This window comes from Protopterus annectens, chromosome 10.part0 (genome assembly GCF_019279795.1).
Source record: "Protopterus annectens isolate FY-2018-M chromosome 10.part0, PAN1.0, whole genome shotgun sequence".
In the NCBI taxonomy this organism is placed as follows: domain Eukaryota; kingdom Metazoa; phylum Chordata; order Ceratodontiformes; family Protopteridae; genus Protopterus; species Protopterus annectens.
The window spans coordinates 890,348,316-890,365,815 of NC_056744.1; the positions used below are offsets into that span (position 1 = coordinate 890,348,316).

Here is a 17,500-nt window from a genome sequence, read left to right on the forward strand (position 1 = left end):
TCAATGATTGGCCTAATGAGGGATGAGTAAAGGGGGACAATAACATCTGGAGAGCTACACACAATCCCTTTGTTTATGAGCTGGAGAACATAGAAGGACTTTCTTGCGACAGTGGACAAATGTTGGCCAAATGTTAGGTCACTGTCCACATAATAAGTTCCCAAATCCTGAACAAATGGGTCTACTCTTAGAGGTATATTGTTAATGTGGTAGTTCTCTAGGATAGATGACTTCCCAAAGGATATAATAATGCATTTTTTGGCATTTAGTTTCAGTCCATGATTTTAGCATCAGTTATTTATTTAGGGCAAACCTTCCTACAGGATAGCTAAGTCATTTGTGGATTCATTGACTACTCCTAGCTTGCAGTCATCTGCAAACTTGGTTAGTCAGAGCCCTGAAGTACTTCCTTTTACTAAAAGAAAAGTAGATGCCAAACAGGAGAGGTCCCAGCGCAGAACCCTGTGGGACTCCACTGGTAACTGGTCTTTATACGGAGGTATCTTCCCCTATTTTGATCTGTTGCATTCTATCTGAGAGGTAGTTAGCAATAAATTGGGTGACATGGGAGTTTAATCGTAGCTTGCTAAACTTTTCTACTATGCCTGAGTGGAGGATTTTATCAAAGGCCTTGGCCAGGTCGAGATAGGTAGTGTGTGCTATTTTACCCTCATCCATTGCCTTGGTGGCTCTTTCAAAAAATTTTAACAGGTTGAATAAGTATGACCTGCCTTTGACAAATTTGAACTGAAACGGATCCAAGGTTTGGACGACCTCTATGTCCTTATTGATAAACAGCTCTCTGCATTTAAAGAATGCATTTAGGGAAGACTGCAAAATAAAAAACAGGAAGCACAATAGGATAATTTATATAAACTATAAAATGATTTGAGTAAGACAAGGGCTTTATTGCTGTTTAGAGCAATACTTTCATACTGACTACTGAGAACCCGAAGCTCATAAATTCTTCAGGCTACACTTACTGCCATTACAAAATCGCTTGTCAAAAATAGAAACATAATTTCTTCAAAAGGCATAGTTTTAAAAGGGAAGTCTGTAAGAACTGCATCAAGATTCAACAATATCACTGCTCCCCCAACAGTGATTGTTCTTCCATACTGAACATTTGAACATTTCAAACAATATTCTGTGATTTTCTAATATTGGCCATTAGAGATAAGACAATGCAGTAATGATGAAGTGTTTACCTATGCACTTTTAACTTAACACTGTCCTGTAGAATGCTTTACAATCTTTTACACTTCATAAATCAGCTGATATTTCTTTAACAAACAAAATATCTGTGGTAAACTTTGCAAATGTATCCCTCTGTGCAAGAATCTGTTGCACACACTTTACATTCTACTTTAAGTGCATTGTCTCAGCCCCATCACGCTACTCTGATTCTTAATCTGATTAAGGAATGAAAAGTACACTTGTGTACGCTTACCATAAATGTAGATGCTTGAGTGTATTCACTATTGCAGTCATCACCTATGGGTTATCCCTGCTGTGGTAGACCTTGGCTGGCCCGAATACCAAAGTCAATGCTTTTCTGCATCAGCTGCTGTTGCTTGTGGACTGACATCAGGTTATCAGCACTATAAAGCAAGGCAGATGACGCCATTGCATCTGTTTTTTTCTTGCCCTAACCAGTCAGAAGCCCAAGGAAATATGGCAAAGTGGTCCTGGTGGTTAAAAACCACACTAAGAAGCTTATGTCTCCCTAAGGAAAGAAGATATAAGGGGGAAGGAGGGAGGGAAACCAGGACTGCAATGGTGAATACACTCGAACATCTACATTTATGGTAAGTGTACACAACTGTACTATATTCTTCATGTTTCACTGTTGCAGTCATCACCTGTGGGAGGATTCCCAAAGCTGAGGAGAGAGGTGGAAGGATTAGTTAGAGACCTAGACATGGGTAAGCAAGCCCTGTAGAATTGCAAAGGCAAACCCTACCCTAGCCTTAGAGAAAAGAGGAAGGTGGTAATGCTTTGTAAATGTATGGACAGAGGTCCAGGTTGCAGCTTCCAAGATGTCCCTGGTGGGAACTCCTCTGAGGAATGCTGAGGAAGTGGAGGGTGCCCTAGTGGAATGGGTACAAACAGACTTTGGGGGTGGTTTCCCATGTAATCTGTAGCAGAAATGGATACAGTGTGATATCCACTTGAAAATGGTTTGCTTGGAAATGGGCTTCCCCTCTGCCCCTGGGGCAAAGCTGACAAGAGGTTGGTCCTTTTTCCTGAAAGGTTTAGTACAGTCCAAGTAGTATCTAAGCTGTCTGTGCACATCTAGTGAGTGCAGAATTCTTTTCCCCTTGTTTTGAGGGTTAGGGAAGAAGGTGCGTAGATGAATGGCCTGGTTGAGGATCGCATTAGATACCACCTTGGGCATAAAGGAGGGGGTAGTCCTCAGGGAGACCCTGTCTGCATGAAAAATGATGAAGGGCTCAATGGCCATCAGTGCCTGAAGTTCTGAAACCCTTCTGGTTGAAGTGATAGCTAGTAGGAAAGCAGTCTTCCTGGAGAGGTATTTCAGTTATGCTGAAGCAGCAGGTTCGATGGTTGGTAAGAGTAGTTTTTCTAAAACATAATTCAGGTCCCAGGCTGGCATGGGTGGCCTTCTGGGAGGTCTGATATTAGAAGCCCCTCTGAGGAATTGTTTAATCAAAGGATGTCAGAACAGGGGCTGGTCTGTATCAAAATGAGCTGAAATGGCTGAGGCGTGGATTTTAATAGAAGATTAAAATCAGAGGTGACCTTTGCCTAACATACAAGGCCATGTCAAACCCAGATTTGATGAATATGCTTCACCTCAAAAAATCTAGATCCGTCAGAGCCACAAGGGCGGGAGACTTAAACCTCGACACGGCTATTAATAGGACGTGCTGGAGGGATAGATTCATCACCCAAAGACTCCCTATGCTGTGGAATAAAATCCCGGTATATGTGAGGCAGAGCACCTCGCTGGCCTTGTTCAAGAGAAATCTTGACCAATGGATGGGAGATCGCAGATATACCCCAGGGATTACCTCAGTGTCACTGCTCAACAGAGGCACAGCAAAATAATGGGTATAGTTCCCCATACTAAAGGGGTGGCGTAAGCCACAAAACTATGGGCTAGGCTTGTAAATGCCCTCGGGCAGATAGCCTAGTATGAACCTATGAACCTATGAACCTATAAAGAGATGCCACTGTTGAGTAACTCCACTAGATAGTCCAGGATAAGAGGGACAGAAGGTTGTGAGGAACTGGCCCATCTGGACTGGCTCCAGGAGCAGAATCTTTTTCATTTCCTTGCATAAGATTTTCTGGTGCTGGGCCTTCTGGCCTCTGTGATAATGTCTAGGACCTGTTTGCTTAACAGGTGCCCCTTGCTTGCCTTTAGCGTATTAGCCATGCTGACAATTTTAAGTCTGCAAGTCTGGGTGCAGCACCCATTGCCCCCCCCCCCCCCACTTGAGTCAAGAGGTCTGAGATCAGGGGAAGCTGCCTGGGAGACTGTGATATCAGACTGCACAGCAGGGGGCACCAATGCTGTCTGTGCCAATCTGGAGTAATGAGGATGGCCTTTGGTCTCTCCTCCCTTATCTTGATCAGTACCTTGGGGATAAGAGGCAGAGGAGGAAATGTGTCCACAAAGAGGGAGTTCCAGGAGAAGGTCAAGGCATCCACCTTCCACACTAGGTGGTGATACTCCCTGATACAGAATTTTTTTTTTAGGTGGTGGTTGAGGTGCGAAGCAAAGAGATCCACCTCTGGATTTCCCCACTCCTGAGTGACTTGCAAAAAGATCTGTCTGTGGAGCTGCCATTCTTAGGGGGGTCCAGTAAGTTTCTGCTTAAGTGGTCTGCCAGGGTGTTGTTGATCCCTGGTAGGTATTGGGCTATTAGGTGTAATCCCATGGAGGAGGCTGTCAGCCAGAGGGTCATGGCTAGCCTGCACAGAGGGTAAAGTCTGGGTCCCTCCCCATTTGTTGATGTACCACATTACTGTGGTATTGTCTGTCTTGATAAGGAGGACCTCTGGCTTGAGATGGGGTTTGAAGGATGTCAGAGCCCTTTGTACTGCCATCATTTCCTTCTGGTTGATGTGTAAGGGAAGGTGCTGGGCATCCCAAAGACGTTGGATGCACCTGTCTGCTAGGTGAGCGCACCAAGCAATGTCTGAGACGTTGGTGGTGACTGTCCACCTGGTAGGGCGGAGGATGAAGGGAAGACCCTTGTTCATGGCATAGGCCCCTGCCCACCAGAGAAACTTGGAATTTATACAGGGGATCAGAGGGAGAGAGGTCTCTAGAGGCTGTGAGTGTTGACACCAAAGGTTCTTTAGATACCAGTGAAGCTTTCTCATATGAAGCCTGGCCAGATGAATTAGAAAGATGCAAGATGCCATATACCCCAAGGCTTGCAGGAACTTCCTTGCCATGAGGTGACTTTTGGATGGCAGCAAGGTAAAGTAGAGAGTCAGGAAGCTCTGCTTTTCTAGGGATAGGAAGACCATTTGGGATGCTGTGTACAGCAGTGGTCCCAAGAAAATGATCCTCCTGGAGGGTGTTTGCTTTGATTTCTTCTTGTTGATGGTGAACCCTAAGGAAGTTAGGAGGGTTTTGACAAAGAGGAGGTCCCAGAGCAACTTTTCTTTGAACTCTGCCTGAATGAGGCAGTCGTCCAGATAAGGATAAATCTGTATATTTCTCTGTCTGCAAAATGCTATAGCCGGGGCTAAGCATTTGGTGAATACCCTGGGAGCAGCGGATAAGCCAAAGGGAAGCGCAGAAAACCAAAATTGTTGTGAGCCTGCTCTGAAGCGCAGGAATTTCCTGCAGGATTCCCTTATGGGGATGTGGAGGTAGGTATCTTTTAGGTTTAGAGTCACTAACCAGACATTTTTTGTCAGCATACGCAGCAGCTGCTGCAAAGTTAGCATTTTGAATTTGGGGACCACCAGGGAGGTGTTCAGGATGGGGTGCAAAGTGCCCTCCTATCTGGTAACAAGGAATAGCCTGGAATAAAACCTGTTTGATCTGCAGGAACAGGTTCTACTGCCCCCTGGAAAATGAGAGTTTGGACTTATTTTAATGGCTCCGCCCACTAATTTGGTGGTAAGTCTGGGTACCCTCTGGGAAGTGGGAGTTTGTTGAAAGTGAATTTGTATCCCTGAAAAATGATCTTTAAGACCCATTGGTCCTTTGTTACAGACATCCAATTTTCTTTGCAGAGGGAGAGCCTTCCTCCTAGCTTTTGGTGGGTGAAAGGAGGCCAGAGGGGGGAGTGGGAGTCATTGAGAGTTTTTGCCACATAAGGATGGCTTAGAACTCCCTGCCATTGGGGTGGAAGTGGTCCACTGTTTGGTTCTCTGCTGTCCTTGGGATAGGGGCCTGGGAGGTCTGTCTCTGTGGGGCTTACCTTGCCCCTGTCTACTAGGTGCAGGAAAGGACCAGGGCTTAGAGGAAAAATTCCTGCTGAATCTAGGAGGTTGAACCTGAAAGAAATATTTTACTGTTTGCATTGATTTTGCTTTGTCTTCCTTCTTTTTAAGCACCTCTTCTGCTTTTTCTCCAAACAAGTGGTCCTTATCCAAGGGTGCATAAATTAATTCAGACTTGACATGATCAGGGAAAGGTTGTTCCTTCAACCATGCATGTCTCCTAATGACAGATCCAGACACTGCTGCTCTGCTTGAGGCTTCTAGTGCATCATATCCACAGTGTAATGAGTGTCTGGCCACTTGACAAGTAGAGTGCAGTAAATCTGCTAACCCTTTAGAATTGGCACAGTCAGGAAAGGGTGAAATCATTTGCTTTAATAGTTCCAAAGTGTGTTGTTGATATTTTAACATATGGAACTGACAGCTGAGTGCTCTGATAGCTAAGGTTGCAGAGGTGTAAACTTTTTTACCCCATCTGTCCCAGTGCTCTGGCATCCTTGTCAGAAGGGGTAGGATTCTTTGCAGAATTAGCCCTAGCTCCTCTAGGTCCTTGTGTAATGACCTCTGGGTCTGCAGCAGATTTCTGTACAGGTATTTGTGAGAATCCGTTACTCTGTAATACCTGTCAGGTTTACTGGGAGCAGGTGGGAGGGCATCAGGGGCTAAGCTGGATTCATGGAAAACATCCACCACTTCTAAGATAGGGATGATGGCTAGGGGTCTGTGCTGGGTCAGGTCTAAAAACTCTCTTAGCCTTTTTGTTAGACTGAGGGAAGTCCTGGGATTCCCTGTGGAAATGTTCCCTGAGGGTGAGAAAGATTTCCCCAAAGGAAAGGTCTTCTGGTGCGGAGGGAGAAGGAATGGATTCCTCTGCATCTGAATCCTCATAAGCAGTCAGAGGTGGTTGTTGTTCCTTTTCAAAATGTGAATAATCAGATTCCTCAGAATCCTGCTCTGTCATTAGTTCAGGAGAAGGGTGTCTTTTCCTTTTAGAACTTGTGGCCTGACTGCCCCTGATAAAGGAGATAAGATCATCCACCATCTTAAGCATTTGACCTTGGGGTGGTGGAGCAGGAGTAAGATGGTGGATAGAGGCAGATTTTCTAGGAGTGGCCTGGCTTTCTAGGCCTAAGACTATCCATTGGTTTGAGAGAAATGGTAGTTGGATGAGAAGACGTCATTTTTTATCTAGAATCGGTAGTGCAAAAGGCCTCTTCGGAAGCCAGTGCCAGCGTCGCGCCTCTGGACCCAACCGATGCAGAGGCAACCAAAGGCTTGGAAGATGAAGAAGATTCCTGTGGCATACCAGACTCCAAAAGGGTCTCAGTAGAGGCCTGCATAGATATTGTATCAGGCATCAGGGTCTGCGATTGCGCCTCACTGAATTCCGGAGAACTGACAACCTGCTTAGCAGTAGAGTCGTCGAAAGGATTAGCCTTGTGTGGTCTGTCTCTATCTTTATCCCTATGTTTTTTCAGAATGTCTATGGATTGTTGGCTGATGGACGCCATTTGTAAAGATGGAGGATGAAAATACCTGTTCTTGCGTTAAAGAGGGCACAGAACTGGCAATGGGGGTCATTGTGGTCTGGGCCTAAACAAGTGACGCAGTATGAATGGAAGTCTCGGTGTGGGATCTGCTTTCCACAGGTGAGACAATTATTAACTTTTTTGGACATCGGTTACTGCAAGAAAAAAGGATCCCCAATGGGGTACTTAGCTTTAGATATTTTCAGCTGTAATCCAAACTCTGGTAGTGACTGACCGGCACACTTGTGAACTGCTTCTGCTATGGGCTCCACGGCAAGAAAGACTGATGTAATGGCATCAGCTGCCTTGCTTTATAGCACTGACAACCTGATGTCAGTCCACAAGCAACAGCAGCTGATGCAGAAAAGCATTGACTCTGGTATTCAGGGTGGCCGAGGGCTACCACTGCAGGGATAACCCACAGGTGATGACTGCAACAGTGAAACGCAAAGAACATCAATTTTATTTTTTAACAGATAAGCGTAAAGATAATAAAAAGTTGGTATCTTTCACTTTGGGATTGAAGTGTAACATCTTTTTTGTGATGATCTTCCAGCAGGGCTTATTTGCTAACAGTGTAACCAGCCTCAGCAGAATGTTGAAGATGGAATGTGAGATGATAACTTTTTGTTTTGTCTATCCAAGACATAGATGAGATATCAGCAATGCTGGCTCTCCTGCTTTAGAACCCATTTATCAAACTTGTGGCTGCAGCTGACAGGGCACGGGATGAAGGTAACCAAACGTGAACTGTAAGGAAAATATTTCCCTGTTCAAAGTACACAGTATTTGGCTTCTTAGTCAAATGAAGAATTAATAGTACATGCTCTTTAAAAAAATGGTCTAAGTATCAAGCATTTGAAGAGGATATTCTAGCATAATAACCTCCTTACTAACTAGGAACAGAAGATGGTGTTTTGCTGCTGCTGGAATAAACATGCCTTGAAATATGAGCAGGAGAGTGATAATTCTCTACAATGACAACTGTACTGATACACAAGCAACTGTAGTAAACTAGGACCATTATGTAAGAATGGCACCAAAATGAATGAAAAGAAAAAAACTAACATCTTTGACAACACAGGTTCAAGTCATCTCGTGATACTGTGCCAGTGGCTGGAAGCATGCAGTATTAGCACTGAACTTCGTTATTTTCAGTCTGTCATCCATATAACAAAAATATTTGTTGTTGGAATTTGTGATGGAAGTCAAGTTACATCATGTTTTTTGTATGCAATGTATATAGTTTTGCTTCTGCCCATTTGTATTTTTCTTGCTTTTATTCTGCTTGCCATATTCCATACCATATTGTTTTCTGTGCTCACAGGCTGAGACTGAAATAGGTCCATTGGGTTCAGAGCTCCACCCTGGTTAATAAATTTAAATATATGTTAGAAATACATGCAGAATAGTGTGGCTTTCCCTAGGCTACTAGACACCCTCACTTGTTCATCTTAGCAGATAGCTGATAGGATGCTGTATTTCTTCAGAAGGCTTATGGATGAAAGCTAGGCATCGAAAGAGAGAGTAAGGCATCACAGACACATTTCTTTAAGGATGAGTTTTCTGGGTCTTTTCTAAGCTTATTTATATCATATTGTCATTGTATGACAGAAGTCCCATGACTTAGGGATGCTGTTGCCTGGTTTACATTGAGTATGAATGTATGATTACAGACCCACATTCTACTTTTTCTGTGCACTCTCTAACCTGAAAAAAAAAAACATTTGTGGTGCAGACTTTTGTTAGATGCTTCTACTAAAATTAAAATGCTTTTTGTTTTGAATTCCTTAAGATGATGTATATTCATCCACCAATGAAATGCATGACATAAACGTTGGGAAAGAATCATGTTTGTTCACCAAATGCACATACATCAAATGCCAATTCATTGATGGCCATCTACTAAAACCAACAAAACTTGTCAAAACTTGCAGCTAACACACAACAAATTGCACTAGACAAGTTACAGAAATGTATGTTTGCTTTGGGGAAATTCACTTTGCACCCCTTGCAGGGAGCATTACTTCACTCCAGACTACTTTGACTTATAAATAATTTTAAAGTTGTACAACCTCTGGGTATGATAGTAATAGTTTTTTTTTTTTTTTTTGAAGAAAATCATACACTGTCTTACCATCTCTGAGCTTGGACTCTGTATTTAAGCTATGTCATGGGATTACCACTGCAACAAGTAACGCAGGCTTTTGACAAATGGCCATCGTCAAGTTTGCATTGGAAACAAAGGCATCGGGTGAGATGTCATGAGCCTCTTGTATGCTAGAATTAGGATAATAAGTAGAAATTCTGTTTAACTATATACGATCATAAGATGGTAATGACTGTCATCTGAACCCTGCTGTCCAGCACTGCAAGTACAGTGTATAGCACACACTCGTACAGCTACAGGGAAATAAATGTCCTTGTAAGGGTAAAGTAAGATGATGCTGAGTGACACTCTTTGCCACTGTCAAAGGAAGTAGGGCATTTGTTTTCAGTAATATTGAATACTGCTGGAAACTGTTCATCAATTCTCTAAAGATTAGTAGACATGAATTTCGGTTTTGATACACCATGCAGGAATGAATTTCACACAAGTTTGAGGTAACTTGCTGACCATGTGACAGCCATCAGTTAGTGGAAAACAGATATCTCTTGTTTTCCAAGTTAAGCTGCTAATATATTGAACATTTACAGAAGAGTATGGAAGTAAAGAATGGACTAAACTAGTTCAAGTATGAAGTTACTCTGAATTTGAAAAAAGAAAGCCTTACAATAATACAGAAAAAGGCAACATATAGACACAGAGAGCAATGCAAATTTAGCAGCTATGGTACTGCTTTTGAATTTTAAACTGGAGATATCCTTGTGGGTATTTTGAAATGTAATAAGATGCCATTAGTCTCACATTTTTTTTTTTTGATCAGGAGACTGAATAATGCAACTTGACCCCCAGTGGCTAGAAAAAATATTGTAGCAGTCAAGATAGGCGTTAATATCTAACCCAAGTTAGAAAGAAGAAACAAAAAACACAATTCTGCACAGATTGGAATTATATGATTTTTCTGCCCTAAAACATGTGACAGCCCTTACAGTTCAGGAAAAGTACCAGATTATCACATCTGTCTCTGAAGTGTCTACTGTAATGAAACAACAACTGAGCCAATTGTCCTTGAGAGGGGGACAGAAAAAGAAAACATGCCTGCCAGGAGCCTGGAGTTCTGCTTTGTGTGAAGAGAGAAAGGGGTACCTGCTTTATGTCATTGCCTGTCCCTGTCTCAAAAAGAAAAAAATCCCACAGTTTTGGAGAAGCTTACTTACTGTACACAGTGATAAACAGAGGAGTAGATGGCTGTTATGGCACCTGCTGCCACTCCCCAATCTAGCACCCTCATGCTCCCAATATGAGAGCAAAAACAAGTCCATTTGATCAGATGCTCCTCAACAGAAAAGGTGCACTAGGTTGTAACATCCACCCCATACTCAGCACGCTCTCTACGTGAGAGAAAAAAAGTCTGCTTGCTCTTTGATCTGGTGTTCTTCAACACTATAGATGTGCCAGGTTATGTCCTAAAGCCCATCTTCTCCCAAGGCTCCCTATGTGAGAGCTAAAAAAAACCAGCAGTGTTGCCGATCATACCCCTTAACACATTACACCTGCTCACCTACCCACCTACCCTAGCCATGCTACTGGGGATAAGACAGAAAGTGCAGTTGTGTTATATCTTACCACACTAGATGTTTGAATAGGTCACTCTTGTAGTGTTCTTCAGTTATGGCACATATCCTGCTAAGGATATCACATGTCCAGAGAGTCTACAAAAACTTATGTACCTTCCTCATGTGCTGTTTGTAAATATTCTCACCTTTTACCAATAAAATATAGGCCCACTGCTTGGTTTAAAGTATATATGCCCATGTTCCATACATCTTTGAGTGATATGGTCTATATCATAACTGATTCTAGAATATGCTTGCTCCCCTCTGAGTTTATGGAGCCAAAAAACACCAAATCTTTGAATGAGCCCTCAGACTCAATTTATTGTTTTACAGTAAGTGTTGATGTGGATACCTGAACTTGTTGCTGTGTTGAGAACTTAGTCCTATCAATGGGATAAACTCAATAAGCTAGAGCTTGAACAGTCTGCTGTCAGAGTATTGGGCAAGATCCATATTTTCATCCCATCGGTTATGGATGATCACTATGCAAATGTATTTCTATTCTGATCCTCAGCTGTCCTCTTCTAGGGAACCCCACTTCTATCGATATTTCCTTTTTCTTTGATATTTCCTTTCTGCTATCCTGGGTTACTTTAAACACAAAAGATCACTTTTAAAGAATATTATCTCTGGATGGTACACATGCTGTCCCCCACCGTTTTGTAAATGTCCAACTGTTGCTATGCTTCTGAGTCATGCTTTAATGTGAGCTGTTAACCTACCAAAATTCATTAGCAGACTCCTATGGTGCTACATGCCTATGTGCTAATGAGCTGTACCGAGCAATGATTTTATACCAATGTACACAACTGATCCACCCTGAGTCTTTCCTTTAAAAGGATCTCAGGCTCATTAGGAGAACTTGGTCAACAAATGAAATAAATAAATACATTTATAAATCTCCAAGGCTACATTATTAAGGAGTAAAACTACAACCTCTAAATCTGTAGGTGCCTTAACTGTTATATACAGAAGGCGAAATACCACTGCAGAATGACTTGAAGGACATGGACACATTAAAGGAAAATTAAGGAGGTAATTAATTTAATATACTGCCGGCCTCATTTCATCTCAGTCATGAAATATACGTATATCAGCAAATAGTATCTTTAGTTCATTTTCACAATGCAGGGTCCTCTGTAAATACCACTAATTATATCTACCAGATGTTCAATGCAAAAATGGCTTCCCTTATGAGATAAGTACCCAACTGAATTAAACTGTCTGAGAACTCAGGGGATTACATAAACCTAAAATAAAAACAAATAAAACAAGTCCCCTGCATCCCCACACCTGAACTTAAATAAACCAAGTCCATTGTCACATTAAAAAAAAAAAAAAAAAAAAAGAAAGTACACAGAACAAGGGAATCACTACTGGTGCTCAATTACAAACCCCATCATTAATGATTTCCAACGGAAAATGGTGACTGCAGATTTCAAAATCAGTGTGCCATAGTCATCAAGATTAAACCTTGTGCAGTCGAATTTCAACAAGGTGTAGGTAAGTGTTCAATAGTGTCTCTTCCAGAAAAAAAAATGTAGCTGGAAATTTCCTTCTGTTTGACTTTTATATTTATTTTTATTTAATTGACAAAGCAGAAGTGCTTTTTTTTTTTTTTTTGATGCAACCCAGAAGCGCCGTCTACAAGTGGAGACTGCAAAGTACTGAAAGGATAAGTGGTATATTTAGTCTCCCAGGAGGTATTTAGGACATTGACATGATCCCAGTTTGTCAGTTTCTGTACCTGGAGTGGGGAAATGGTGGCTGATTTCTTCCACTATCTCAAGACCTCTTCAGTTTGTTAGTAATCATAGGGGTGTCCAATTCAAAGATATTAAATGCTCATAGCAAGCCAAGATCATGGAGTAGAGGGATAAAGCTCTAACTATGCTGTAAGTGACCCAGGTTTGATTAGTGGCTTGGCAGCAAGGATGGGTGTGCCCACCTTCGGAGAGGAGGTGTGGGAGATGTATGCAAGGGGCACAAAATGCAGTTAGATTTCCTCTGGCGGAAACTGAAAGCCACTATGCAGTGCTACCAGAGGGTGGGAGGGGTGGCATGATGATGTCATTGCCTTGTGGAAGCAGCAAGCAGTTCAGTGTGGTCTGTTCATTGCATGCCACACCTATGGAATGCGTTACCAAGGTGTACAGAAGGGAATAGGGCTTAAAGCATAACACCTTTCTAGCAGTGGAATGACACTGTACCAGGATGCCTCAGTCTCCTCACTGGCCCTGAGCATGGGTTGAAGTGCAATGGTTGTTAGGAAAGTCTGGTAAGACCCAAATAATGAGCTGAGGCACCAGTGGCAGAGATGGTCAACTGTGGGGCACAGGGAAAGAAAAAAAATGCTCATAGCATAACAAAGGCATGCAGGCTGTCCAGCAGTGTCCAGGCTGGGAAACATTTCTTTTGTTTGTGCTTGCAGTGATGAAAGACCTGCAGTGACATTTCCTGTACTCCCCATCCTACTGCAGCCTAAAGCATTGAACTGGCTCTACCCAAGAGAAACTTAAATTCACTGCTGCAGCTGCTACTCTGGACTGGAGAAACATCCTCTTCTTCCGTAAACAGGTATAAGTGGCACATAACCCTTCCATGGCATTAAACAGGCGTAGGAGCTACATAACATTTCCATGGCATTAAACAGGCATAGCAGCTACATAACATTTCCATGACAACTGCTCTTTCAGTGTTATTCTGCAGTCAGTTTAACCTGGTGCCAAGACTTTTTTTTTTTTTTTTGAAAATTTGACCAAAAACATTTAAAAGGATGTCTGTAACATGCCCCCTTATGAATGTCACTGTTACTGTACAGTCTTTTTCCTGAATGTGACTGTTCCCTGTGAGAATGGAAAGGTGTTATGGGATCAACATTTTACACGATCATGGTGTACATTATGAAACAAACATGGCCCTAACATATCAATGCTGAAAGTCTGGGCCAAAAGTTATGAAAATTCCCAAGGATAGGCACCCGCATTTATTCTGGTGTGTCTTTAGTGATAACACAATCAGTTTTTAATATGTTACTACTTAGCAATGTGTTCAGCACTGCCACTGTGCAATGTTTATAAAAATGTTGATTTTTGTAAATTATTATAAAAACAAACACTGGAATGAAACTACAGTATGGCAGTGAGATTTTTCATGAGATAAGTATGTAATACTGAAAACCTGATCTTCAGCTGTTCACACTGTCCTTTTGTGAATATTCACTACTGATATCAGATTTTACTATTTTGACTGTTTCATTACACCAGTGTGATTTATACAGTGAACTTCATCAGGCTGAGGTAGGCAGAAAGGTCTTTTCACAACACCCAAAAGTTGTTGCTCACAGTAACTGAAAGCACCCTTCGGAATGGAAAGTTACCATTGTAATTTACATTTCTTAGAGTAAGATCGCATGACAGCTGTTAAGATTTTTTTGCCCAAAGTCATGAACTTTGCAAATATTAAAATAAAAATGTATTTTATCTGGCAAATTCACTGCCATACATTCTGGCTCTTGTACTTCTGTGGTGGTGCAGCGGTAGCATTTTTGCCTCACAGCAAGAGGTTCTCCCATTCGATTTTCATCTGGAGTGCGGGGAGTGCCTTCTGTGTGGAGTCTGCATGTCCACCCCACGGTTGGGTGGGTGTTCGAAAGACTTGCATAAATGGGCGTGCCTTTATTGAAGGTTGAACGTCGAGCTGGCACCTCAGTGTTCATGAAAATCTACTGCCAATCATTAGCGGACCGGAGTTCCGCTGTGGCAACCCCTAACCGGGAAAAGCAGAAAGACAACAACATTCTGGCTCTTGTTAGTATTCCCCTTTGTTGATGAGGTGAAGAATGTAACAGCTGTTGCTTGCATGAAGGATTCAATTATATTTTCCTTTTCTCTTTTTCCTTATACATCATATGATATTATATTTGCTATCTAAAATAATTTTTGCAGCAATACATATCACCTCGGCTGCATCATTATGCCAAGCATGGGCACATGCTTTATTTTTTGCAGGTAAGATAACATGTTACTATAACTTTCTTTGAATTAAGATTGCCCAAGTTAGCACTGAAGAAAAGGTTTCTAACATGTGCGTTACAGTTACATGTGGGTTACCTAAATTGTTTAAAACATAATTTGATGGTACAGAACCCGAAGAAAGATTCAGAATCTAAGTATTTCCTTTCTCCATTCTAGAAAAGATTATTTTTGTATAGTATTCATGTATGTATGTATGTATTTTGCCAAACTATGTTTTCATGGAGTTTTCAACCTGTTGCTCACTGTAGCTTGACTGGCTGAATCACGTTTTACGCCTGCCGCTAATTTATTATATAAACTTACAAGATCACCTGTGGTGGCCATGAGGGTGAATGTTGTACAATATTATTTTAGCTGATGGTGGGGTTATCCATTAACATGATGAAGATGATCACTTGACTATAATCAAGTTTACCAGCCAATCAAGCAAAAGTCTGCAATAAATCATTGAAAAGAATATGGTTTGATGATATGAGAAGTTCAGAAACAGGAGTAGAAGGGCAACAGTGGTGATTAAAGCACAAAAGTAGCTAGCCCATGATCATACTGGTTTACTTGGGATATATAAAACACATTAACTTTTGAAAGACGAAACCCAGTAATAGCAATAACAGAGAAAGAGGAACAGATAAAAGTATTCTGAGTACCTCAGAACATAATTAATACGTGCACTACTTTTTTTTTTTTACAAACTGATTTACAGGATAATAATGGCAAACAGCATGTTACTTTTGTTACCAGCAAAATTGTGTTTATCTAGAGTATCCCAAAAAGCCCAGGCTTCTCATCAGAATATAACTTTGTAAAAAAAATGTATAAGATTTCTCACGACCAGCTAGCAAAGCACTTACAAACTTTTACTAAGTGCACACCTTGACAGATGGATCAGGGTTAATATTTACCTTGTTAATTAGCTAACCAGGTTTGATACTACTGTACTCAAACAAGATAAGAACTGCTGAAGTAAGGCATACCTGCCGAGGAATGCGTCCGTGGTACCAAGCGTGACTCCTCAACTCTTCACTGCTTAACTTCAACTCCTCTTCTAGTTCTTTTCTCAGCTTTTCTGGGGTTCCATCCATGATATACCTGTCTTTAGAAAACTGGGAAAAAAATAGGAAGAAGCCTGAGAAGGGTGCATCATGGCAGCGCAGTTTGCAATGTCATTCTTGATATATTCTGACTATGGCTGCCTGGTTGCTTTCTGACGGCTTTCAGACTTTCATTTTCTTCATCCATCACATGACTTGTACTAATCACTTGGCAGTCAGCGCTGTATTTCCCAACCAACTGACCGTACCTGCATCTTTGATCTTGACAAAATAAAAAACCTGTGTCAGCCTGGGAAGTAGTTAATGATTGAAGAAGGAAATAACCTTTCTTCATAACCTCATTTGTATAGTGTTCTCTGCTGCCTTATAGATAATACCTGTCTGCACAGATATTATTTGTGAGTAGCAGTGAATCCGTATATGGCTGATCTGAATGCCAGGAAAAACCTGCTGAAATGACATATTAAACAAACAAAAGACTAAGGAATGTGTGTGTCATTTTCAAAGGAAGCTCTGCGTGCTGCAATGAAGGCCTTATTTATTTAGCCAAGATATTCCCACAGGTCAGATCACAGTATTGTATAGGTCATGATATCACTTTACAGATTGTGTACTGCTGAAGGAAGACAAAGCCTTTTAGTTTAACCCTGCCCTTGCATCCATTTTTAAAACAATGACCTCAGTGAGCAATTAAAATGCACGGTTTAAGGAGTGATGACAAACCATATATTACAAAAAGTGTGGGCTGCAAAGTAAGTAATAAAGATGAATATTTGACTGCCTTTAGTAAAGAAAATATTCAAGAGAACCCTACTCATTTTTGCACTGGTGCTTTAAATTTGAAGCAGTTGAAGTTTATAAACATATAACATATTAGCAGTGTTTTGATTTATAGCTTTTTAATCCTGGCCTACCATTTTTTTCTTTACTTGTATGACAGCAATACTTGTAAAATTATACAGATCTGCAACATTCCTACGTAATTTTCAGTCTGTCTTGGCATGGTATGATTAAACATTACTATATGCACAACCATACAAAGAGTTCCTTTTACCCTCATGCAGTCTTTATTGCTTTCAAGTTGCATACTTATGTCCTTCCAGAGGAACTGAATGCATTGTTTTAAATTTAGTAATTGCATATTTCCATGTTACCAGATCGACATCTGTCAAAAATATTTGGTTTCCTTGATTATCTTTTGGGTTTTCAAAAAACTAAGGAAATACGTTTCTTTAACTTCATGTTTTTGGAACTGTCCCCACTTCTTTTGGCAGATGACCATCTGTCACCCGGTACTCCAGCTAATTCTACAGTTTAACTACTGGGAGCCTGCCCCTGGGATGGCTTGGTAGGTTAGGAATGGACCTCAGAAATACTAGGTGTGAATAAGCGAGGTGTTAAGGCTATCTCTAGTGTCAACAATGCTACTCACATGTTCACAAGGAGGCTTTTTATTATGGCCACTAAGGGATTTCCAGATCTACTTGGTGACATCACATGAGTGGGTGTGCAGTGGCACAAAGCAGGAGCCACTCCTCCCACATGGTGACATGCCTTTCTTAAGCTTGCTGCTTAACAGTCTGGCAACCACCTCTGTCATGGATCTGTTTTCACCATTAGACTATATGATTTGGGCACTTCCCAAGTATGCCCTCAACCCCACCTTGAAACAGTCAAGCGGTATTGCTTCGTTATTCCTTTTGCCATGCTCTCCCTCTTCAAAAGAGGT

General features: G+C 41.4%; 1 protein-coding gene across 2 annotated transcripts in view; it reads right to left on the bottom strand.

Annotated features, from left to right (window-relative positions):
- Positions 1–17,500, bottom strand: part of BCAR3 (BCAR3 adaptor protein, NSP family member) — a 738,013-nt gene that overhangs the window by 126,405 nt on the left and 594,108 nt on the right. For both annotated transcript variants that reach the window (XM_044085684.1, XM_044085685.1), the window contains one exon: positions 15,694–15,822. In XM_044085684.1, coding sequence (XP_043941619.1) covers positions 15,694–15,822 — 129 coding nt within the window. The remainder of the gene's footprint in view (positions 1–15,693; positions 15,823–17,500) is intronic.